General features: G+C 36.7%; 1 protein-coding gene across 1 annotated transcript in view; it reads right to left on the bottom strand.

Annotated features, from left to right (window-relative positions):
* Nucleotides 1-25,165, bottom strand: part of LOC124619703 (dynein axonemal heavy chain 2) — a 1,014,172-nt gene that overhangs the window by 365,728 nt on the left and 623,279 nt on the right. Inside the window, 5 exon segments of the mRNA XM_047146260.1 lie at nucleotides 2,259-2,348; nucleotides 4,417-4,595; nucleotides 11,579-11,889; nucleotides 14,148-14,263; nucleotides 14,360-14,469. Coding sequence (XP_047002216.1) covers nucleotides 2,259-2,348; nucleotides 4,417-4,595; nucleotides 11,579-11,889; nucleotides 14,148-14,263; nucleotides 14,360-14,469 — 806 coding nt within the window.

Genomic DNA, 25,165 nt, shown 5'->3' with positions numbered 1-25,165 from the left:
TTGGGTAAATCACAGCAACAAGTTGGTGATTACCTTATTAAATATAAAGAGGTGACAACGAAAATTTAATATACATCGGAAAATTAAAATGAAGATTTTTTATCATTAACTGAATTTTCCATTAATAGTTAATAGCCAAGTTTCGTACAGCACTACTGTGGGAGAAATGATATATTAATATGTACAGTTAATGTGAGGTACACGTGCGCAGTATACTGCAAGATGGAACGACGAATTTAGTGGCTCCACCTGCTACAGGCCGGTTGTTCTTAGATGTCATAGTTTGGGCATGCGTTAAAGTCATGGAAGAATGGCACTCACAATAACAATAGTGACATCCTAGAAGCAAAAATGAAAGGTTTTGAACAGTAATTCTGACACTAATTCTCTTGATTTGTCAAAATGTATTAACGTAGTGGATTCTAATGAGACATGACATGTAGTTCAATCAACTGTAATAAAATTGTATTATACTCTTTAAGATTTTCCTTACAACCAGAGACTCTATGGTACTGGGGTGCAAGAATCACACGTCTCTCGTGGGCGATTTGCATATTGTTTGCAGCCAATCTTCTTCTCAGGACAGACGGCTGTGTCGATCTTCAAAATGCTTATTCTCTGAAGATAACGTGCTGGTTAGGGAAATATTAGTGATTACTTTTGAATGCATTGTGAGAGTGATATTTACTATCAAAAACAGTCTTGATCTCAATTTATTTATTACAGTGACCGGTTTTGACCACTACTGTGGTCATCTTCAGACCAATGAGTAAGAACCTCCTTCTGGTGGTAAATCACTAGAAAGAGGTTCTTACTCATTGGTCTGAAGATGGCCACAGTAGTGGTCAAAACCGGTCACCGTAATAAATAAATTGTGATGAAGACTGTTTTTGATAGTAAAAATATTACTGAACTACTTCTCTACCATTGAAATAATTCATTACTCTCAGAACACTTTTATATCAACTCTGCCATATTTTTTCTTCACAGTAAGACAACTACACAAGTTTCACATGTTCTTTCAAGTCTCATAAATCAACTACGTCTGGAAAACTTGAGTGCTTAACATATACCATTACAGTCTCTTTTGGTTAAATAACCCTTGCTCCTAGCAAGTCAAACAACAGTGTATATGAGTCTATAGATAAAACCTATTTCATTTGTTCCCAACAGTCACTACTATTTCACTGCCAAAGAGTAGCCCTTGATTACTCCTTGTACTGGTCATACGGCTTCCAAGGCGTGCACTGCCACCACTTGTCAGCACAGATAGACCGCCAGAACTTTAGTCTTCTTGTAACACACGCCCATCATGCAACATATGTAAACCGTGGTGCAGTAGACACATTTCCACTCACACACACTCATCCTTAAAATATCGTGTGTTCGAGATAGTGGAAACACGAGTGTCTCTAGAATTTACCCCAAAGTTCTCGAGGCACTACAATACATGTCTGATGGAAGTTATCTGTCACATGTCTGATGGAAGTTATCTATCAACGTATAAAAAAGTATTGATAGACAGACCATTTAGCACTGAAGACACTGCACAGGAGAAGCAGTTCCCAAAGAAGAATAGAAGCATATTTATTTGGATCTGATCAGCATGTCCAAATTGTAATTAATTCATGACACTGGCAACCACAGAAATTATTGGGTAATTCCAGAGGCAGATACATATGGGGGGCGCAAGGAGCATGCGCCTCCCCCCTTGTGAGGCCACATGCACTGCCACCCGTGCCGCCTCCACCAGTCAGCCTGCAAGTTATTCATTCACTTCTTTCGTCAGTTGATTCAACTGAATCGAGTTATCAAGCAGTTGTTCTTTTCTATGCAGCACGTGTGTCCATGTCATCATGTTTCATACATTTCTGTCTGGCACACAGGGATTGACTTAATAGCTCTGTTGAACACTAACCCTGACATTGATTGTCCTGTAGACGACGTAATTAACCAATTTGCCAGGAAGAATAGGTGCATAGAATTCATCATTTAAGGAAGAGAACCACAATTGCAAGTCTTTTATATTATAAGATGGCATTGTCTTGTACATATGTATAATCAGTTTAATAAAAATTTCTTAAACTTTGCATGCAACTTGATTATTTTTTATTACGGTAAAAGAAAAGGTAGCTCAAGATACCGTATCTTTAGCACCCCCTTCTTGAGGTTTTTCTGTATCTGCCACTGGGTTATTCTATTTATAAAACATTAATCCTAGACAAGAAATATTAGTAAGATTTTGTGATACTACTTACTTCATCGAACTCCTCTGCCTTGAATAGATTTGGTACTTCTCCACTACTTAAGACATTATTAATTACTTCAACAAAGGCTTCATCTGCAATCTAAAACGAAAACTACTTTAACATTATTCATTATAGAAAATAAGCATGGCACACTGTTGAGTGGTGCCCATTTGTTACTTGCTATAGTATGAACAACTACTTTTATAGTACAAACAGCTACTTTTAAAAAGTTCCTTAACATTAAAAATATTCATGTCCAGGCTAAACAATATTTATGTTTAGTACACAAATTCCATAACTTCATATACAAAAATTTGTTTAGTAGGATTAAGTAATGTTGTCTTTCAAAGCAGTACCTCTTTATAAACACTTTCCTGGCAGTTCTCCTTCAATCACTTTGCATCCATCTTTTTCTTTTACTGTCTTTTTTTTCTGCTTCCTTTAGATCATCCATTCTCTACCCCCTAATTTTAAACACTAACACATAATCTGTTCTTTTTTCCTAAGAATCTATTGGAGTCTTCTGTTAGTCCAATACACCATTCACTTCCAACCTCTAACATTATGTTTACTATCACTCTTTTGTCTACCTCTATATTTCATCATATCATACTGCTTTGGAAAGAACTGGGTTCAATTCCCTTGCTTCCAAGGATTGCTTTATGTGAAAAGACTGGAGCAAAGTAGATATATATTTCCTTTGCTGGTCACATTTTGTTAATAATAGATCTTCAAAAGTTGTACAAAATATCAAATTTCTCACTCAAAAAGGAATTCATACAATTTTACTATTCAATGAGTAACTTTCTGATTACTGATGACAATAGTATAGTTAATTCACATGGAAATATTTTTTCCAAAGACATATTTATTATTTACTATATGTAAAAACCATAGAAAAGAGAAATTTTTGATGAGCTAAAAGCTGTTAATTTTAAATTGTTACAGCTTATTTGAAAGCCTTCATTCTCCTCTTTTCAATAAATACTTTATTTTTTCCAAAAACATCATATTTCAAAAATTATTCCCAAACAAAATTTTTGTGTTCTAGAATGTTCTGACATTAAAACGTGATTATTTCCAAAACTCAGTACTGTCACATTTTTATGTTTCCAAAAAAACACATTTTCACTAAATTAACTTGTTAGTCTGGTAACTATACCAATTAGAAAATTTCACTTTCTGAAGACTTTTTAGCAAACTCGAGGAATCCTTTTACACAGTGAATTGCTATCCTATCAAATATTACTGATAATTTTGCCATTTTATAATTATAAAGGTGTTATTAAACAAAGGCATGTTAGTACTTATTGTGTCTTTGCCTCTTTAATTTTACTTTTTTATATTAATATCTAATATGGAATAATCTTGTATATTACCATTTTTTGGTGCCTATCTTGTGTGCACCTTTGAATAGGTATCATGGACAAAGCTTTAGACAGTTGCACTACTGGGTCCATGTCACAAACATCATGCAGTCAGTCCTCAGTATGTAGTCCAAATGTATACATCATGTACCAGTCCTCTAATTTTGCTGTTTTTTAAACTAATAACCAGATGTATTAACTCAGCATTTAACAATTTGTATTCTTTTAACACAAGTGTCTATAAACAGGCACTGTACACATAATATTAGTCAGTTTCTTGCTGTGTAGTCCAAACATAGCCATCATGTAATTTTCAGTCAGTGTTCAATAGTTACAGTGCAAAGTTCATATCTGGCCACTTTAAAATTTTTGGCAAAATTCTTTTCAATTAGGAGAAGTGCTGGCCCATGATATATTAACTGTCTAACTCATGAATACAAGCTAACCATGAAAATGTTACTATGTGGCAATTATTAGGAAATGGTCAAAAATTAACTTTTGCAGTGATATGTATGTTATGTAACAACTCTTCGCCAAATCCAAAAGTTACAGGAGGACTAGTCAAGAAGAAATTCCAGAAGACTTCAGGGGCACAATTACATGTCAGAAGTGCTTCAAATTGACAAACGTTTCTACATAAAGTTACAATAATGATAGACTAACAAATAGAGTAACGAAATTACATACAGTATTTGTTAATTGTTCTGGTATCAAGAGCAGAAAAATCAATAGATTGAGATATAATTGGTTTTCTGTTCTACTAAATCACTATGATCATCATGGAAATGTAATATTTATACCTGTGTATCATTAAATAGAAATGTAGTAGCTTTATTTTCAACTCCTGTGACTGTGTATAATGTTTTTAAGTCTTCACGAAATTCCTGGACTCGGTATTGTTTTGTAACTTCAATTTGAAATGTTTGATATTCACATATGTATGCTGCAACACGAGATAAAGACTGTCTTCCACTGCCACCTAAGAAAAAGAGTAAATATTGTGATTTTGTTTCTTATTTGTTTAATCAGATTCTGTGGAACCATTCAAGCAAGAGCTACTTGGTCATGGAATGAGTGAATGCATAGTTTACATAATACTGATAAGAAAATTTATAAACAAAATAATTAAATAACAAAGCATTAAGAATTGTGAGAGACTACATGAATAAATAACACATTACAGAGAATTGTTATCAATTACTGTAAGGAACTTCTGTACAGGATAGAAAAAGTGTGCCTTAAAGAAACAATTCAACCTTGGTTTGAATTCTTGTAGCTTATCATTCAGTTTGTTTGGTTCCATTGGAAGCCTGCTGGAAATGAAACTAGCTGAACAGTACTCACCGTACTGTAAAAAGCTTAATGAAGTGTTGTCCAAGTGTATTTCATTTTTCCATCTAGTGTTAACTAAATTAATGTTTCAATATAATAGAAAGAAACAGTCCACATGGGAAAAATATATTAAAAAACAAAGATGCTGTGACTTACCAAACGAGAAAGTGCTGGTAGATAGACACAATAAAAAACACACAAACACACACACAAATTTCAAGCTTTCACAACCCACAGTTGCTTCATCAGGAAAGAGGGAAGGAGAGGGAAAGATGAAAGGATGGATGGATATGTGTGTGTGTGCGAGAGTATACCTGTCCCTTTTTCCCCCGAAGGTAAGGCTTTCCGCTCCCGGTATTGGAATGATTCCTTACACCCTCCCTTAAAACCCACATCCTTTCATCTTTCCCTCTCCTTCCCACTTTCCTCATGGAGCAACCGTGGGTTGCGAAAGCTTGAAATTTGTGTGTGTGTTTGTGTTTGTTATTGTCTCTATCAACATACCAACGCTTTCGTTTGGTAAGTTACAGCATCTTTGTTTTTAGATATATTTTCCCCACGTGGAATGTTTCCCTATATATATATATATATATATATATATATATATATATATATATATATATGAATGGGCATCACAAAATTGTATTTGTTATATATATACGAATAGGCATCACAAAATTGTATTTGTTTTTTCAGGACTAAAATTTTATCTACTAATTTTGAAACAATTCAATTTGACAAAGTATATGCGCATACGGAAATTCTATGGCATTCACTGTGAAGTATCTGCAATAGTGCACATGCCATTCTCCTTGCAGAAATTTTAAAGCTCCTACACAGTTTTTGTTTGCATGGCAATGATAATATTTATGAAGTACTAAATGCAATGATTCTTTATAGCATATCACACACTTAATCAAAAATGTTAACACAAAGTATGTTCCAGTTGGAGTAAAATATGTCACTGAAAGGGTGGAGAAACTTTGAGACTTAAAAAACCCAAAGTATGGATGAATGGTATCACACTAAAATTTCTATTCCCTTGATATCAGGTATGTGTCAGTAAACAAGTTGTGTAATGTTATTCTGGTACTGATTAATGTTACATAAGATTTTATTCTGAACACCCATGATTTATTTATGTACTATATACGACATCTGTCTCTGCTGTATTTTTGTAACTTCTGTTTGAGGTACTGACTAGGTAGCAGAGGGCATTGGCGGCACTGTTATGATGTCATTACAGGTGCAGCAGTGAATTCTCTTTGCCAACTGCAGCTTCAAGGAATACACTTGAACTCAAACTAACAATGGAGAAGACCAGAACATGAAAATTGAATTCATAATTAGTTGGTCTCTTATCTGAAGTCTTTTAACAAACATCTCACAATAGCATCTTATGAGACATTATTCTTTGTGTGCTCAAGTCTGGGAATGAATTGATTTGTCAATGCTAACTTCAAGTCTGCTGATTTAAGTAATATGCAACAATTTCCTGGTGTACTATGATTCAAGAAATGTACAGGAATACTGCATGACTAATTACAGTCACATTTCAACACAGTTTAATGACTACAGATTCGTGTAGCACACCCACATCACATCTGGACCAGTCTGTTTAAAGGTGAATGTTATATGTGTCAGTGACTGCCACCAATCTCTCCACTTATATTAAACTTTAAGTGAATTTAAGGTAATGTTTTCCAGGAAGGTTACACTCCTATGCAATAGTGGAATGCTCAAGGAATTACTGCCAAGATTTCAGAAGATCCATTCTGAGGCTGATGTTTATATGCTCAACGAACAAGTAACAAATAATTCACATCACCAAATTTAATTTTAATAAAAAAAGTAAACAGGACTGAAAATTCAATACTTTTCATATTGAGAAGGACTGAAAGAGTTAAAATCATATTACTTACCATGTCAAACAATTTGGTTTAGTTTCTTTTGCTATAACAATAATTGCAACTTTGAGGATGTTGAATTCCACTAGATCCATTCTTTACAACTGCATGTAATATGCTCTATGATATATTATTTTCTGCTATTTGCTCACTTATGCATGAAGTATTCATTTCACAACAGAAAGAAATCTGAATTGTGTGCTGAATTTACAAAAGAATGTTCATGACTTAAAGTTTCTCAGGACTATTCACAATTCAATTCTTTATAACCACTGTCTTCTTAGAGTAGAATGAGTTTAGTCATTAAATACATAATTGTTAACAAGGATATTTGTACAGAAAAATTCTTACAATTTAATTTCACTTGTTTATTAACATTCTTAAAACCTGATAGTGACACGGTTATTTCAATAAGTTTTGCTACCCTGCAGAATGAGTGTTTCACTAACAAATTATAAGCCTCAACTTCAAAAGTATTCCATGGTCATGAACAAGTAGATTTTCAGTGGTTATTAAACAGTCCTATACACATTATTTTCTGTTAGTTCTTGGTCTTCTCCAGTCTGTGCCTTGGTAAACTGAAGTCTGCTTGCCTCTAGAATTGTGATGGTGTATGTTCTCGCTAGTGTCAAACTCACTTAAGTTCCTTTTAGCACACAGTAATGCTATAAAAATATGTAGATTTACAGCTCTCAGAATATCTTCAGCTTGACAAGGAGATGATAGCAGCATTCCTCAGAATTCACTTTTCTCAGTACAGTTTTCCCACAAATGGTTCCAGTGTTTCATTAGAATTACAGAGGAGTTCATTAGAAGAAAACCAGTTCATAGCCAGTTCTGATATTTTCTGCAGTTGCCTGATGCAACTCCATGTGGATGTGGTGTGTATTAATCATTGTTGTGTTGTCTGCAAAATATACCTCTGAATTAGCTTCTACATAGGAAGATAAATAACTAATTACAGAGATGAAAAGGAATGGAGCCTTGCAGCACAAGTGGAAGTGACTTCCAAAGGGCATCATTTTTAGTGGAGATAAATTGTCTCTTGTTGCTTAAATATGACTTGATTACAGTCAAAGATTATTTATGCATGCCATAAAATTTCATTTTTGCAAGGAGTATGTTAAAAGATGTTCAAAGGCTTTACTGAAGTCACAAAGAACAACAGATACTAGATCCTTATTTTCAAAAGCAGTAAGCACATAGTTAAAAACTTCAATGAGAGCAGTAGTAGCAGTATTTTTCCATGTTGGAATCCAAACAGTCTGTTGAAGAGGAGTTAATGTTTTTCATAATAGTTATTTAACTTGTTATACGAGAGAGACTTGAAAACTTTTAAGGAAACTGGAACAGAAGTAACATGTTAGTAGTTTTGGGCATCTGCTTATTGCCCTCCTTGAAGGTTGCTATAGCTTAAGCAATTTTGAGTGCATTAGCAAACCTACAGTTCCAAGAAAAGTGAAAGGAAGCATTTAAATCAAACACTGGAAACTCCAAGTTAGAACATCAAGAATATAAGGACCATGGTAAAGGTGACACATTGAGGTGCAGACAGGCAGAACAAAAAGACTGTTACATATTTAGCTTTCAGCCAAAGCTGTCTTCAGAAAAGGAAACACACACACATCCCATCTCATTTATTAAGAATAGGAAGGGATCATTCACATCTCCTGGGACCAGAAGTAAATCTTCTCTGTAGTTTTGGAATTTTCTTGTTTATAAAATCCCATACTGCTTAGTATTTGTTATGAGCACCTTCTGTGAACTGAAAGGTGGCACCTATTCTGGCATATCATCATTTCATTAAATCACAATTATCTTCTATTTCTATTTTTTGAAATATCTTCCATTAGCTTCTATTAACCTTTAACTAGTTACCCACCTTACACATGCTCCCCAAAATTCCACAAACCCAACAATCCTGAATGCCCCATTGTAGCTAATTATCGTACTCCCACTAAAAGGATTTCTGCTCTTGTTGACCAAGGCCTAAAACCAGCTGCCCTATAGCTACTCTCTCGTGTCAAAGATATCAACCACTTCTTACACTAGTAGGGCATGGGGGTGGGCTTTGGATGTCAAAAGGAAATAAAGACAGATGCCTAACGCTTATAGGACGGCAGGAGCAGCAGTTTAAATGTGGCAACAGCCCCTTGCACCACCTTATGTCACTCAGTCCCATGGCACGTTCGGAGCAGCTACGAACTGCCCAACTCACCTTCTGCAAACATGTCATCTCAGCCCTCTCTGATTAGTACTAGAGGCTGCAATCATGCCTATATAATTGGAAAACCATGCCAGCCATAGCAGTTAGTGGTTTTTAGTCCTGAAGACAATGGCAGAGACAGCCGTTGAAAACTCAAGAATTTTATTCAAACTGGTGCAGCTTGAAAATTGAAAAGATTTTATTCATAATTCCTAAACTGACTCTCAACCCCTTCCACACCAAAAACTCACTGCCATACAGCCTGGCCACACAGACGGATTATCTGCATTGATGAGAATTCCCTCGTCCAGTATGCTAAATGTCTCACAAAGACCTTCACAGACAAGCACTGTTCACCAAACTGCAAACAGATTTACCATGTCGCACTTTCACACACCCATAATCCTCTCACAACCCCTAAGAATGAGCTGCAAAGAAATGCCATCTCGTCCCCCACTATCTTCTTCAACTATCTATTATCATGCCCAGAAATGATGGACATCCTACCCAAGATCCTTCCCATCCCTCCCAAAGTGGTATTCCATCACCCACCCAACCTACACAACATTTTGGTCCATCCCCATCCCATTCTCATTGCCAACCCCTTGCCATATCCCTGTGGAACACTGGTTGCAAGACCTGCCTGATTCACCCACCTAGCACAACCTGCTACAGTCTTGTCACAGGTTTATCCTATCCTATCAGAAGCAGGGCCATCTTTGAATGCAGCCATGCCAGCTCTGCTGCAATCACTGCATGGCATTTTATGTAGGCATGAATGCCAGCCAGCTGTCCACCCGAATCAATGGCCACTGGCAAACGGAAACTAAAACAGAGTTGACCACCCAAAACCATCACACTTTGCTGACCATGACACGCTACAGTTCAAGGACTGCTTCACAACCCATGCCACTTGACCCTTCTCTCTAATAACAGCTTTCCTGAATTGCATGGATGGAAATTATCTTTGAAACCTATCCTTCATTCCCATAACCCTCATGGCCTCAGTCTCCCTAACCTTCTGTCCCCACGTCAGTCCCCCTTCCTCTGTCCTGGAACCCCCCCCCCCCCCCCCCCCCGCCCACCAGTACATGCCTCCATGTCCTCTTTTTCAAGTGTCGCTCCTCACTGGCTGTGGTATCAGTGTGCTACATGTGTAATCAGTGCACTTACCACCCATCTCTCACGTAGCGTATTCCTAGCCTTCACATCTGGTGGCTCCCTCTGAGCCACTGGCTACCCGATCCCTCCTCTTGCTTTAGCCTCTTTCAATCTCTGCCCATCCCTCACAACACAACCACCACCCTAGTCCACTTGCCAAACTGCAATCATGACACTGTGTGTGCAGCCACCATGACGTGGGTGCACAGATGTGTGTGTGAGTGTTGTTTGTATTCTATCTTTTCAAACTGCAATCATGACACTGTGTGTGCAGCCGCCATGATGTAGGTGCACGGATGTGTGTGTGTGTGTGTGCGTGTGTGTGTGTGTGATTTATATACTTATATTAATTACTATTTACTACACTTATTTCATTTCAGTGAATTTCAGTCAACTAATGGATCCTTTTATTTGCCCCTAAGTCTCTGTTATTTACTGACAGCTATCTAATACTCTCATTGTTAAGTGCTCTTATAATGAAATGACATGTTACAAACATCATTATGCCCTACAGCCATGTTTACAAGCTGACAAGGTGATCATAATGCAGCGTCTCCACTGCTCTTGTATCTTTTTTAATTCTTTCACTACTGTCTGCTGAGTTCTTTTGTGATAATAATAATAACAATTATAATAATGTGGAGGGAGGGGAAGGCTGTTCTAGGATTCTTCTAATCATAGAACCACCTAACTGTTCCTAAGACACTATTTTCTGTGTTGTATCCCTGCAACAAAGCTAAAAAGGCAAGAAGAAGATAAAGAAAATGAAGACTACTAAACTCTTGATGTAGCATGGATAGACCAAGCTATTAATGGTCATATATCGAAAGTTAGGAGCTACTGAGGCACTACTAGCTAATGACTGCACACCTTGTGTAGTTACTGAAACAATGAAGAAGTAGAAAATGTGGCAACAGATAATTGTGATAACTTATGAAGATGAATGAAATTCGGGAAAAGAAAAGTAAAAATAAGGTTTTTGGTGGAATAGTGAAACTGCAAGAAGAAGAATGGATGGAGATGACTTGCAAATGATAAAAGAATTAAATTAACACAGAAACAAGGAAATAAACACTACGGATCTTAACAAATTGGGAACAGCATTAAAGAGAGATGTGGATATAATCTAGTAATTAGAAAATATATAAAAGCGATGTCTGTTCTGTTGGTAGGAAATCATTATTAAGAAATGCCAGTTTATGGAGATATTCAGGAAGGTATTTCAATACGGCTGCCCTACAGATACTAGGATCTAAACAATTTTGAAATATGAAGAGAAAAGCTGATTCAGTTCTTTCATCCACTCAATCATTCTGTTTACACGTCAGAAAAGAAGTAGTGCTGATTCCTTCTTACCTATGCCTACTAACAACATATTTCCTCTTGGCTGAGAGATCACACGGACTATGCGACAAATGTGCTGTATGGCAAATTTGAATAAGACAAGATCCACACGGGCAACTCCAGGGGTGACATTATATTCTTCTATTTGGCCTTCCAAATGTCTCCTCAGTGCAGCCAGATCTGTTATGTCTTCATAGAATCCATAGCTACTAATGAAGTCAGCAAAGATGGGAGACTCTTTCTCAGGACATACACTTGAAAATGTTAAATCAAAATGTTTTCCCAGCTGATCATTCATTTGGTTAAAAAACCATTCAATATCTCTGAAAAAGAATTTAGGAAGTCATTAAATTCAAGATTAATACAGAAATGTATATATCAAATGTATATAGCAAATAGAAATTATGGTATGTATTTGTATTTGTTTTATTTTAACTTATGCAACAGCAAACATACGGTACTGAAATGCCCTTTATTTCATGAATTAATGTTTTATTCACAATACATATTACAGTTATCAATGTAAAAAACTGGATGAGTGTGAGTAGGATTCACTTTCTGTGGGTTCCAAACCTACTTAATTGTGGATATATATAGTTAAATACAGGTTCTGATGAGTGAGTTTGTGCGAATCAAAATATGTGACACAGATATCTGTATATTTTGATTGCAGTGACTCATAAGCTTAACTTTTTTCCACTGGCAAGGGACTGTAGATCTTAGTATTTGACAAAATTTACATTTTGCACCTCTACCCATTCCTGAGAAAAATAGAACTTATCAGACAAGTGGACAGAAAGAAAACAAAGTAATCCTATATGGGTTCTGTTTTTACAGACCGAGGTACAAAACTCTAAAAATAGTAACAATAAGATCAAACATCGTAAACTGCGGGTTGGAACATCAACAATGTAGGAAAAGACAGACTGCTACTTACCATAAAGAAGACACATTAAGTTGCAGACAGGCACAATCAAAAGACACTTACTTAAAGCTTTTGGCCACTGCCTTTATCGGTAAAAGAGAAAAGCACACCATTCATACAAATGAACAAGCACACCTCACGCACATGACTGCCATCCCCAACACCTCGGGCCGGGAACTTCCAGCCCGAGACGCTGGAATTGGTGGTCATGTGTGCATGAGGAGTGCTTGTTTGCGTTGATGATTTCTCCAACATGGCCTGCCAAGTAGCCCAGTCCATGAAGTGGGATACACTGCTTGGCAGAGAGCTGTCATCAGTTTATCATAGATGGCCAGAGCAGTTACCAACATGAGCAGACCCATTATATTACACCTACTTCTCTCTTGACCACTTTTTCAATGCCAAGGATAGTGTGTTGTGTTGGCCATCTAGGATGCAGAATGTCATTTGTCATTCCACCCACACTATAACCAAGAACTGTACAGTTGCTTCACAATCACAATGAAAACATTAGCAAGGCAACATGTATATTGGCCAGGCATTAATAAGGAAATTGAAATAGCCGTCTGCTCTTGTTACACATGCATCCAAAATCAGTCAGGGGAAAATACAATGATAATAATTTTAGACTACAAGTAACAGGCTGAAGGGAAATAAACAAATAAATGATGGTGGTGGATGATCTCTCCAATTCCCCATTTGTTGGCCAAATTTCCTCAATGATTAACCACATACAGAACGTGCAAACACATTCACAACAGAGGGAGGAATGAACACAATTGTATGAAAAATTTCTGCCAGAGAAATGGAATATCCCACCTGACCAATGAGTCTCTCCAATCAGCATCAAATTCAGGAGCTGACACATTGCCTAAGACATTTGAAAATCAGAAGGCAAATAGGATGCACATTCAGTCTCACATGGAAGCCTTTATGAGCTTCCTCATGAGTTATCAGTCCATCTCCCCATCCCCCCCCCCCCCTGCCCCCACAACGACCATCATCAGTCAGTTGAGCCAGAGCCCAGAGCATGTGGTTAACACAGAATTATCATTCAGACACCAAGGTAAGGGACGTGTTCATTTGTCCTCAGTGCCAAGTGCCTCTCGCATTGTCATGAGTCATAGGGGATGCAGTTATTTGAAGTCACAGTTGGCCGGAACCAGCTGGTCTGCTATCAAACCAGCTGTGGCCCTGACAACCAGATGCAACTGCATTCCATACCATCCAGAGAAGCCTTATGATTGCCCCATGCCTGGCTGTCTTCCAAGCCATTGCACCCAACTCCACTTTAGGGCAATACAACCTCTGCCAGCACTTCAATTACAAGCCATAGAAGATGAGGCTACAGTATCAAACCACACCCCACATCACATTGTAACCACCACACTCACACACACCTTGGAAAGACAGGTCAGCTCATGAAGGCAGGCCCCAGTGCCAACTACTCAGATAACTCACTATCTGTCCTACAGCTCTTAAGTGAGGCAGATTCCATTATCCCTGTCTCTCTCCCCATGGAGATAGAGCTGCTGGCTGGGTTACCAGAATCACACACAAAATAAAAATAAAAGAATAAGTAAACCACAGAATATAATGAAGGAATAACATATACCGTAACATCTAATTCCACATCATTTTATGAATTACACTTACTTCTCATCAACAAGTCTGTCATTAAATACTCTGTAACATTCATGGACCCATAGTCTCAGCATCCTATTTTTTGTATAATGGTATTCACGGTGACTTCTCAATAGACCTTGAAAAACCTAAAAAGTAATGATTGAAAATCAAAGAAGAAAATAAATTGTAGCTTTTTAGTGAAATTACTGTTAAATAAAATCTATACAAGATTTTCACTTTACCTTCGATATATCTCGCAAGTTGAAAAGATAGTGAATTTTTGTTGGTGTTGGCAACATTTTGGAACAAACTGCATTGTACAGGTCAATTGTTGCAAGTGTTATTTCATGAGCTGCAATGAAATTTCAATATATGCATTTATTAATATTAAGGTTATTCTTATAAAATGCAAGAGAGGAAAGTCTTAGACTTTAGTACTTACATAGTACAGTCTTGTTATACAACTTAAAAAGAATTTAGTCAAATCAGAAAATTTGTAATGGCAGTTAGACAAATTTCATGGATAACAAATCTAAATGCCTTCTCTAGAAACTATTTAGAAAACATGTCTGAGGAACCTAATCACAGCCAAATGTTATTAGACATATTGATAACAAAGAGTCCTTAAATTTTGAAGTAATACTGAGACTGAGGCCAACAGCTGTACACAGGCAGCACACCAATAGTCATCAGGTTTCAAAAGTTTAAATAAAAGTTAGAAAGCCAGTATGTTGAGTAAACTAGAAAAAGTTGAGTAAACATGAAAAAGATTTGTGGCTCAAGTTTGGATGCCTAAAGGTATACTAAATGAGTTGCAGCAGACATTACATACACTACCAGGCGATATTACTTTTGAATTCTCTACCACAAAAAATATTTAGAATATGAAAACAAAAATTAATTTGGATATGAAAATGTATTAACAAATAATTTATAATTATGGATACCTTTTACTCTTTCCAACTTTTCATAACCTTAGAGGATGTGACCTACAATGTAAAAGGAGCACACTTTCTTAACTTTGCCTTACTCTGGCATTTTTACAGGATTTGGTTTACAAAATGCCTTACTTGAACTCATAAATGATGTTATAATCTATATAAATAAGAAGAACATTCCTCTCGGTTCTTTCATGACCTTTTAAATATGCCTGATTCTATAGAATTTTAAATTCCATTTGAAAAAATATAATATTATGGTAATAATGGCATGTAACTAGCAACGAAAGAATCTTAGTGCTATAAGGTAAAACAGAGGAACACACTAAAAGAGTGGAATAAAATTAACATAAATTGAGAGAACACAGCATTTTGTATTCTGTACAGTCACTACTTTACACCTTCCTATAGCTGATCTAAACAAATCATTCAGTAAGGTTATTAAAAAATACTTCAAGCTTTTTTAGTTGCTACAGAATCAAACTGACTTCTATAAACAACTACAGACACTTGTAGAATGTGTGGATATGTATAAAAGTTAGTTTCATTTTATAATTTAGTTTCTTAAGAGTTTAATATTTGTCTTTTCGTATCATTTTAAACACATCATTTGAAGATGGCATGCTAAAAAGTAGAAAGTAGTAATGACACACCATTTGCATGAGCTAAAGGTGAAATATACATAAAGAAAATCATTTACCCAGTGCCAATGCCAGCCACAGACAAAACATACACAACAGATATACAATGTTACAAGTGCTGAGTACGAACGAAAACAGAAGGAAGCTGGAAATCCTCAATAACTGTGTCAAGTGCTATACTATCTAAACTGGTGCTAGAGTGAAAATTTATCAAAACATCAGGAGTGTCCTTGACAAACAGAATGAACTTCTCATGCCCATACAGAAAAATGAAAGGACACACAGTGTGTCAGCAGGTGTATTGTGTATATAAGAACATTACATGGAAATCACTGAAAGTCCTCAGATTTATTGTGGTAGGTACTAGCTAATATTATAATACTGTACACCTTTCACATGAATAAATGCTGTGTTGACCAGATCTTTGAATACTGTGGCACAATTGGGGATCAGGAAACATAAAACTTGTAACACTGACAGTTTACAGGCCACCAGCAAAAAGTATTTTAAGTATAATGAAAGCAGCTCTAGAAACAGTTTTAATAGGTTATCCACAGTGAACTGGAGAATCGTCATTTGTGAAGATATTACTATTGATTTTCTGTCAGATAGTACTGATCAAGGGCACCTAGAGTTGATCACGCCCAGCTTTGTATTTTTCCAGCAACAATTTATCAATGAGGATTGAACAACATAGTGCAACACCAACTGACAATCTGTTTTTAGGTCCAACAATGTGGTAGTGACATGGCTATAAAAACAATAATTTATTTGACCATGCAGGGCAAATGTTAACAATAAAATATACAGACCAGTAAGGTACAGGTAATAGAAGAAAAGTTTGTATTGCAGAGTCATAAACAATGGCTTGATTGCAATGTGTAGAGAGAAATTTTGGGAAGAACATTGAGGAGAGATTTATAAAGCAAACAGTGTAAATGGAAAATTTAGCTATTTCTTAATTTTATACTATCGTAGCAGACTAAAGCTGCCTAGACAGAGCCACTATTTATATTTATGACACCAGTGTCTAAGAAATAAAGTACATTCCAATGGAATTTCGTACTTCATTCTGTTCATGAGACGGATATATAATCTTGCCATAGTTACTGATTAGTAGCAGACTTACTTAAAGAAATTAATACAATTGGTAACTTTTATATGGGAGGCTGTAGATTGCAGTGCTATGAAGGTGAAATTATGTTGTTTGTATTGGTAGCACTGTTGAAAAAAGTATCATATCATTTCATAGTATAAACACACATTGTATGTGGAAGTGCTAATGTTTTTTTTGCAGGAAAGTGATAAATGAACATGCACATCTCTCGAAAAGTAAAGTATTCAGCAAACCAAAGTGTTTAAGAAATGTGGGTTTCATGGTAACAGATTTTCAAAGAAAGGGATACATCGTGTACAAAATGTGGCATGTAAATTGAAGACAACAAAACACAGCCCAACTTGTCAGTAACACCCATTAGTGCTTCGAAGATTAGAGTAAAATATTGTGAAACTCAGTTTTCTGAAAAATAAAGTTATGTAAAAAGTAGACTAGGTTATATACTGATAGATTTAAACATCCAAACAAATGTGTTTGGTGAATGTGTTAGTTGTAAAGTATTTGGATGACCAGTTAGTCTACATGGAGACAGTGAGGTATCAAACGGACTAGCCAGGAAACTTATCACTGATTGTGCTATTTGTAAATACACTCATTCATTTTGGAATTCTGAAGACTGATAAGATAATTTTTTTGAAGTCAATGTCAGATGGTTTTATGAATTGAGAGCTATTGGCAAAGGACAGACTGCACCAGAAACGATGTGTGCTGCAATGAATATGCCATGCCCACCTTGTAAAATCGACAAGTATACAGATTTTATTGGAGCTGCTGTGGAATCTGTTGCATGTGAGTCAGTGAAGTTGCAAACAAAGCTGATGAAATAAATGATGGTATGACTGACAAACCAGCAACTTCTGATGGCACTGTCTGAGAATTCTATTGCTATGGTTTCTAGTGTGGATACTGGAAAAGTATGCACTCCCAGATTGTAACAAAACATTGTTACAAATATAAATCAGGAAATGAAGAAGAACATATCTGCGACCGAAATTATGAAGCAACAAGTGGTAGTATGGATGCCTCTGCAGCTATTGAATTTTTTAGTCCAGCTATGAATCCCCATCTATGAGTCCCCTGCTCAGCCTTTTGGTGATAAAATTATCACAAAACTGGAATGTGTCAGTAATGTCAAAAAGAGAATGGGCACCAGGTTAAGGAAGTTGAAACAAAGTGTGAGAGACAAGAAACTTTCTGATGGTAAAACCATAAGAGCTGAGAGACAAAATTATTGATGAACTACAGCAACATTGTGGGATGGCCATTAGAAGTAATACTCATGATTCATTGAAAATGAAGCAGGCAATATGGGCTACCTTCTTCCACAGACTGTCCACAGATGAAAAACCAATACACCAACTTTGCCCTCCTGGACCATATTCCTGGTGCAATCATTGTAATGCCCAGTATTCAAACAGCTCATACAGACATAAACATTCCATCCCAGCAGCAGTCATGATATAAAACCTGTTTACAGACACCTGGCAAATTCTGAATTACTGAAGAAGTGTCTTCATGGTCAAACTCACAATCCAAATGAGTCTTTCAACAATCTCATATAGACTTGCTTACCAAAACGTGTTTTTGTTGGAATGAAGACACTAAATTGGGGGGCTCAGTGATGCTGTTATGCTTTTAATTATGTCAACATTGGTAGGGTGAAAATTCTACAGCAAATGGGAATTAATCCTGAAGCAAACTGCACCAAGGAACTTGAACTGATGGACAACGTTCGCATATGCGACACAATTGGCCACTAAGGAGCACAGAAAGAAGAAAAGAATAAGAATCTTGGAAAAGATCAGGAGGATGATACATAGTATGGTGCAGTGTGCTTCTGCATGAGAAAAATAAAAAAACAAAGCACATATTAAGAAGTTTCAGTTGTTCGAAACTTTAGAAGTGACCCTGAAAATTTATAATTTCTTTTGCATTTTTCCAAAAATCTCTGAAACTGCTAGGAGTAGAGTAACCAATTTTTCACGGAGTGGCAACATACATATCCTGAGTATACTGAACTAAAAGAAAAACATAATCTTAAGTATTATTATAATTACTTAGGACAAAGTACAAAAAATTACACATAATTTTAACAGTGTAATTAAAAACTTTTATTTCCGAAAGCAGTGACTGAAATGCAATGATTGTATCTCAGTGGACTCAAAATACTACATGTAATGTCCTGTAAAAATTTTATGTCAATTGCTTCAATGGTTTCTGAAATACAGAGGAGCCAAATTACAAAATTTAATACTCTCAAGATAGGGCATTCCAACTCCTTTTAACATACATAAAATGTCCCAGAACACCTTATACGCAAAGAAAAGGTAGTTCCTCATGATTAGAGAAGCTTATAAAAATAGCTGCGAGATACAAAAATGTAAGGACCATGATTCGCATTTGGTTTGTTTCAATGATTAATGATGTGGTGTTCTAATTGTGCCACAGTGTAAAAAGTTAAACAGTACCATCTATGTTGTCCAAATTAGTAAATTCAGGCTCACATTATGAGTCTATTGCATATTTTTTGAAGAGTGTGTTTCCCTTCTTATGCAGCTGGTAAGTGTCACCTTATCATCAGCCTCATGATAATCCTACACAAGCTATATTCCGAGAAGCTATGCTACTTTCTGCACTAATATCATTATTCAGAATTGATCTGTGAATGTATATAGTGCCTTGAGGATGCGAAAGACAACATATGACTATTTGAGTTTGCATAATGTATTGTGAGAATGCTACCATATCCATGGTTTTTGTGACATTTTCTAACAGGCAACTGCAAGGCAAAGAATGTTGACACATTAATATGACCTGAAGCCTATTGTACCAAGGAAAAAACTAATTTTCCAAAAAGAAAGCAAAAGGCTTATTAGTAACTGAATGAGCTTGCCACTTCCTCATCAGAGAAATATTCCTTTTGTTTGCATTTTGAGCTTACATACTACAATAGTGTAGATGTAAATTAAAAAAGCATGTATGGATGGCAGTGCAATTACCTTAAAAAATGGGAAAAAATTAAAGTTAGACAGAACTTTTCTTTAGCATGCTAATGAATTATTATTTATTTTGCATTAATTTTTTGTAATTTCAATCCAAGAAATTTTATAAGTGAGTCTGCATGAACACAATTAAAGAACTGTCACAAGTATGACATCTGATCGATTTCTGCTGATATTCTGAGGCTCTGTGACATCACCTGCCTGCGTATTCCCCCTGTCTAACAGACACTGAAATTTTTATGTTCAGTTTGCAGACATTTCATGCACCATTTTGTGATGCCAGTGAGCATGGTAATTCTGTGCTACAAGTTTGGAAATAGCTCCTAGACAGCATGAATGAATTCATTTTCCTGCCATCTTGATGAGCAGATGAATTTCTCTGTTCAATGAGAAGTACCATATTCAGTTTCAATTACACTGTAAAAAGTTATAAGACAATATATCAGAAAATTACTTAAATCTGATTTATGTACAATTTAAATACCACATTTATGGAAAAAAACTGCTATTCGATCGATTTGAAAAACAGAGAGATGTTTGGATAACCATATCTCTCTATTAACTAGCAGAGGAAGGTATCTAATACCAGCATCTAAATTTTGTTGTACTCTATGGAATGTCCAGTGAACAAATGTACTGCTATAAAAGATTTCCTCAGCAGCAGAAGTTGGTTGCCCAATTATCTGAAGACAAGCACTAGTTTTACCATTACCATATCATCCTAAAAGTTGCCACAGTCAGACAACAAATGGGTTATGGAACAAAAGTTCAATGAATGCTGTTAGGCATATCATTGGTGGACTGTACAACCATTGCCCTCTTGCGTGACTATCTAACACTTTCTGCCAGAATGTATTAGATGCCTGTAAGGGATGGTGACCATAGGACAACTGCAAGTACAGTTCTGTATTAGTGGACTTACTGTAAACAGAATGGTTAGGGATTCAATTTCTTTCCAACTCAAACCAACATACCAAAAACTGGTAGATATCCATTCTTCTCTCATTCCATGCAAAAAGGAAACCTCATGATCAAGCCCAGATGACCACGACAGTTGACCAATCACTGTGTCACTCTCAATCATTCATCATCAGATGCGCTATGGAGGAGCATGGGATCAGCATAGTGCACTCCTGGCCACTGTCAACAGTCTGACCTCAGAGCCGCTACCTCTCAATCAGGTAGCTCCTCATTTGACATCATGAGGCTGAGTGCACTCTGGTCCAGTCCTCCCACTAGAGACAAATCCCTGGTAGTAGTCATTCCGTAGAAAACTTAATATTCCCACGAATAGAACTGAGATGTTCCACAAAAGCAATAAATTTTATACGCTCCTTTGGGCCTCACTATGAATGTCTCATCAAAATACCTCCAGAATACTAACAGCTTAAAAAAGAAGTTTTCTCATCTAAATTCTCCCAAAACAAATTTACCATCATGGTAGAAAGTGGATTATGTAATTTAACACCATTGATTTGTTCAAGATAATGGTTATTGTGATACTCACAGGAAAAGTGGGTCAGACATAATAAGCCTTACATTTTGGTGGAATAATCCACGGATACCACCTCCAAGTATGGTGTATATAAGAAAACAGTTTTTAGAACAGTTAAACAATCTGTCTTGGACAATGTAAATGGTCAGGCTGAAGTAGTTAAGATTCTGACTTGTATAAGGCCTCTCAGATGGAAATACCACAGGAGCATAAATCATCAAGAAGACTGAACCACAGTTACCCATGAACAGAAAAACTGCCAGATGGTTTTGAAGAAGAAACTGGTATAGGGTTCAAAGGCATTATAAAGCCACAGTTCCACACTCATTCACACTATTAATTCCTGTGAGTAGTATGCACTTGATCCCATCAAGAACTTTCACCAGAGATTATAAAGATGCAGTGTGTATTCAAACTTGACCACCAAATCTCTAGCAATAAATCAATTGTGTTTGCTTAATACTTTAGTCTTCCTGCTGTATTGGAATAGATTACAGGTGGACTGTTCATGAAGGAATGGATTGGAAGGAACAATTCACTAAACTGAATGGAAAGACTGAGGAACAACTTCTGAGGAATGGTCATTCACTGTTCACTTCAGCCAATGATCTTCCTGCCTTTGTCTCACTTTTATTTGGATGGCCACTCATCCCTTATTCATTTCGCTGTGTTTGACATTCTCACTAAATGTCAAACTTCTTGAAATATTGACTTCTGATACTTTGCATACGCCATTCTGTACTCACAACCTATAACGTGAACCACTTCCAAATTCAATCATGCTGGACTTGTTAAAGGCCTTCTCTCCTTCTTCTTCTCACAGTCCAAATAGTGGACACACTTCTCTGCCACCAGCCCAACAAATCACACTCTACCCAAAATCAATGCTGAATACTGCCTGACTCAATTCAGTCCTCCGTCCAACTGTGATCCACCCCCACCACTCTCTAATCACACTCTGTTAACATTCCAGAATTTCACAACCTCAAACTTTGCCTCACCATCACTCCCCAAATCCCTCACCACAGAAACCAATCTTACATCCACAGAAAGAACTGCAATCCATTACCAAAAACTAATCCTGACGTTATATGCAATTCTGCCTGCTGAAAAAGGCTCCACCACTAAGGTTGTGAACCAAATGGATTACCTGATGTGGGGACTCCACCACTGGTCAGATTCATCTGCCAACAAATGTTACCACAGTGAACCCATTCCAGAAATCCAACAGGATCTCCAATCCCTTCTCAGATCTTTAGGCCCATCCCAGAACCTCTCCCCCAATTGTATCTCTCTCCTCAATTCTACAACTCCCTGTACTCCTACCTCCTGCTCCATAAACCCAACCACCCAGGATGCCCCATCTGGTTGGTTACTGTGCCCCCACTAAGATACATCACTACTGATGCCAACTCCCTCTACACTAACATCCCTACTGCCCATGGCCTTGCCACTACTGAACAACATACAACCTTTTCACAGGCCACCATGACCAACTATATTCCCACCTACAATTACATCTCATTTGAAGACATCATCTACAAACAGATCTGTGGTACAGCAAGGGGCACCTGCATGGCACCATCCTATGCCAGCCTATTTTACTATTTTATTTACACGTCTAGTTCCGTAGGAGCAAATCCCAAAGGTCATGGAATGTGTCAGTAGATGAAATTACAACATAAAAGTAATAACAGATAAAATAAAATGTTTATGAACCCAAAAAAATCAAGCCATAGGTTTCAGTAAATGCAATCAACAATATAGGAAGCAGCTTAATTTTTCAAGAAACTACTCAACAGAATAGATGGAGTAACCCACAAAGAAACTGTTCAGTAGAGTTAAGGAAATGCGATCCGAATGCAGATTGGATTTCTGCCGAGTATTAACTGAGTGAAAGCTGTTAGTTCTTGGGAATAAGCTGCTATTGTTAACAAGAAATGACAGTAAAGAATATATATATTGAGAGGGAAATGTCAAAATACCCAGGCTAGTAAACAGGGGTCGACAAGAGGCTCGTGAACATACACCACTTATTGCCCGAACTGCCCGTTTCTGAGCAAAAATATCCGTTTAGAATGGGAAGAGTTACCCCAAAATGTAATACTATATGACATAAGTGAATGAAAATAAGAAAACTAGACTAAGTTTCATGTTGAACAATCACATACTTCCGGTACTGCTCAAGTAGTAAAAATGGCAGCTGTGAGTCTTTGAACAAGATGGACTTTCCACAACGGTTTACTATCTATCTGAACACCTAGAAATTTGAACTGTTCTGTTTCACTAATCATATTCCCATTCTGTGAAATTAAAACATTGGGTTTCGTTGAACTGTTTGTTATAAGCTTGGTGGTTTTAGTTGCCTGAGACTGCAGTCATGTCTGTGTGTGTGTGTGTGTGTGTGTGTGTGTGTGTGTGTGTGTGTGTGCACGTGTGTGTGCGTGTGCACATGTGTGTCTGTTGTTGACGAAGGCGTTAATGGCTGAAAGCTATAATTGTGAGAGTCTTTTTGTTGTGCCTATCTGCGACTCAGCATCTTCACTATATGGTAAGTAGCAACTTTCCTTCTCTTAATATTATTACAGTCCATCCTGGATTTCCCACTGTTTGATTTAAACTGTAATAACTGAGTCTCCCTGTGACTTAGCATTAGTTTATTTTCTACAAGATATGAACTTATGTCACGAACTGCACTATTTGAAACAAAACCAATGTTGCACACAACATCCTTTACTAACAAGGTAATGTCATCAGCAGACAGATATGTTTTAAAATTACCCATAATACTAGAGGGCATATCATTTATATAAATAAGGAACAGGAGTGGCCCCAGCACCGATCCTTGGGGCACCCCCCCCCCTCCCCCCCTTCCCCATTTGACCGTAACCCACACAGACATCACATCACAGCCATTCTCAACACTGTGAATAATTACCTTTTGTTATCTGTTGTTAAAATACGAGGTGAACCAACTGTGAGCTACTCCCCGTATTCTGTAACGGTCCAACTTCTGGACCAATATTTTGTGACCAACACAATCAAACACCTTGGTTAAATTAAAAAACATGTCTAGTGTTCAAAACCTTTTGTTTAATCTATCCAATACCTTACAGAGAAAAAGAGCATATAGCATTTTCAGTTGTTAAATGACTTCTAAAGCCGAACTGTACTTTTGATAGCAAACTATGTGATATAAATGATCAATTATCCTTACATACACAGCCTTTTCAATAACTTTAGGGAACACTGATGGCATAGAAATAGGTCTAAAATTGTTTACATTATCCCTTTCTTCCTTTTTATATAGAGGCTTCACTACTAAGTACTTTAATTGTTCAGGAAACTGACTGCTCTTAAAGGAAAAATTAATATGGATAAGCACAGAATTAACGTGCAGCACAGTACTTTAATACTCTGCTAGGAACGCCATCATATCCATGAGAGTCATTAGTCTTCAGTGATATAATTATTGATTCAATCTCCCCCTTGTCAGTATCACAGAGGAGTATTTCAGACATCAGTCTCAGAAAGGCATTTTCCAAAAGAGTTGTGTGATTCCCTATAGAAACTAAGTTTTTATTTAATTTGCCAGCAATGCTAAGAAAATGACTGTTAAATACTGTACATATTTCTGACTTATCAGTAACAGAAATATTTTGTCTAAGAACTGACTTTATACCGTCGACCTTGTGCTGCTGACCAGACACTTCCTTCACAACTGACCATATGGTTTCAGTTTTATCCTGTGAATTAGGTATTCTATTTGCACACCACATATTCTGTGACTTCCTAATAAAATTTTTAAGCAATTTACAATACTGTTTGTAATGGGCTACTGTAGCTTGATTGTGA

Source organism: Schistocerca americana, chromosome 6, assembly GCF_021461395.2.
Source record: "Schistocerca americana isolate TAMUIC-IGC-003095 chromosome 6, iqSchAmer2.1, whole genome shotgun sequence".
In the NCBI taxonomy this organism is placed as follows: Eukaryota; Metazoa; Arthropoda; class Insecta; order Orthoptera; family Acrididae; genus Schistocerca; species Schistocerca americana.
The sequence above is the reverse complement of the archived record's forward strand: the minus strand, read 5'-3'. Positions and strand labels throughout refer to the sequence as shown.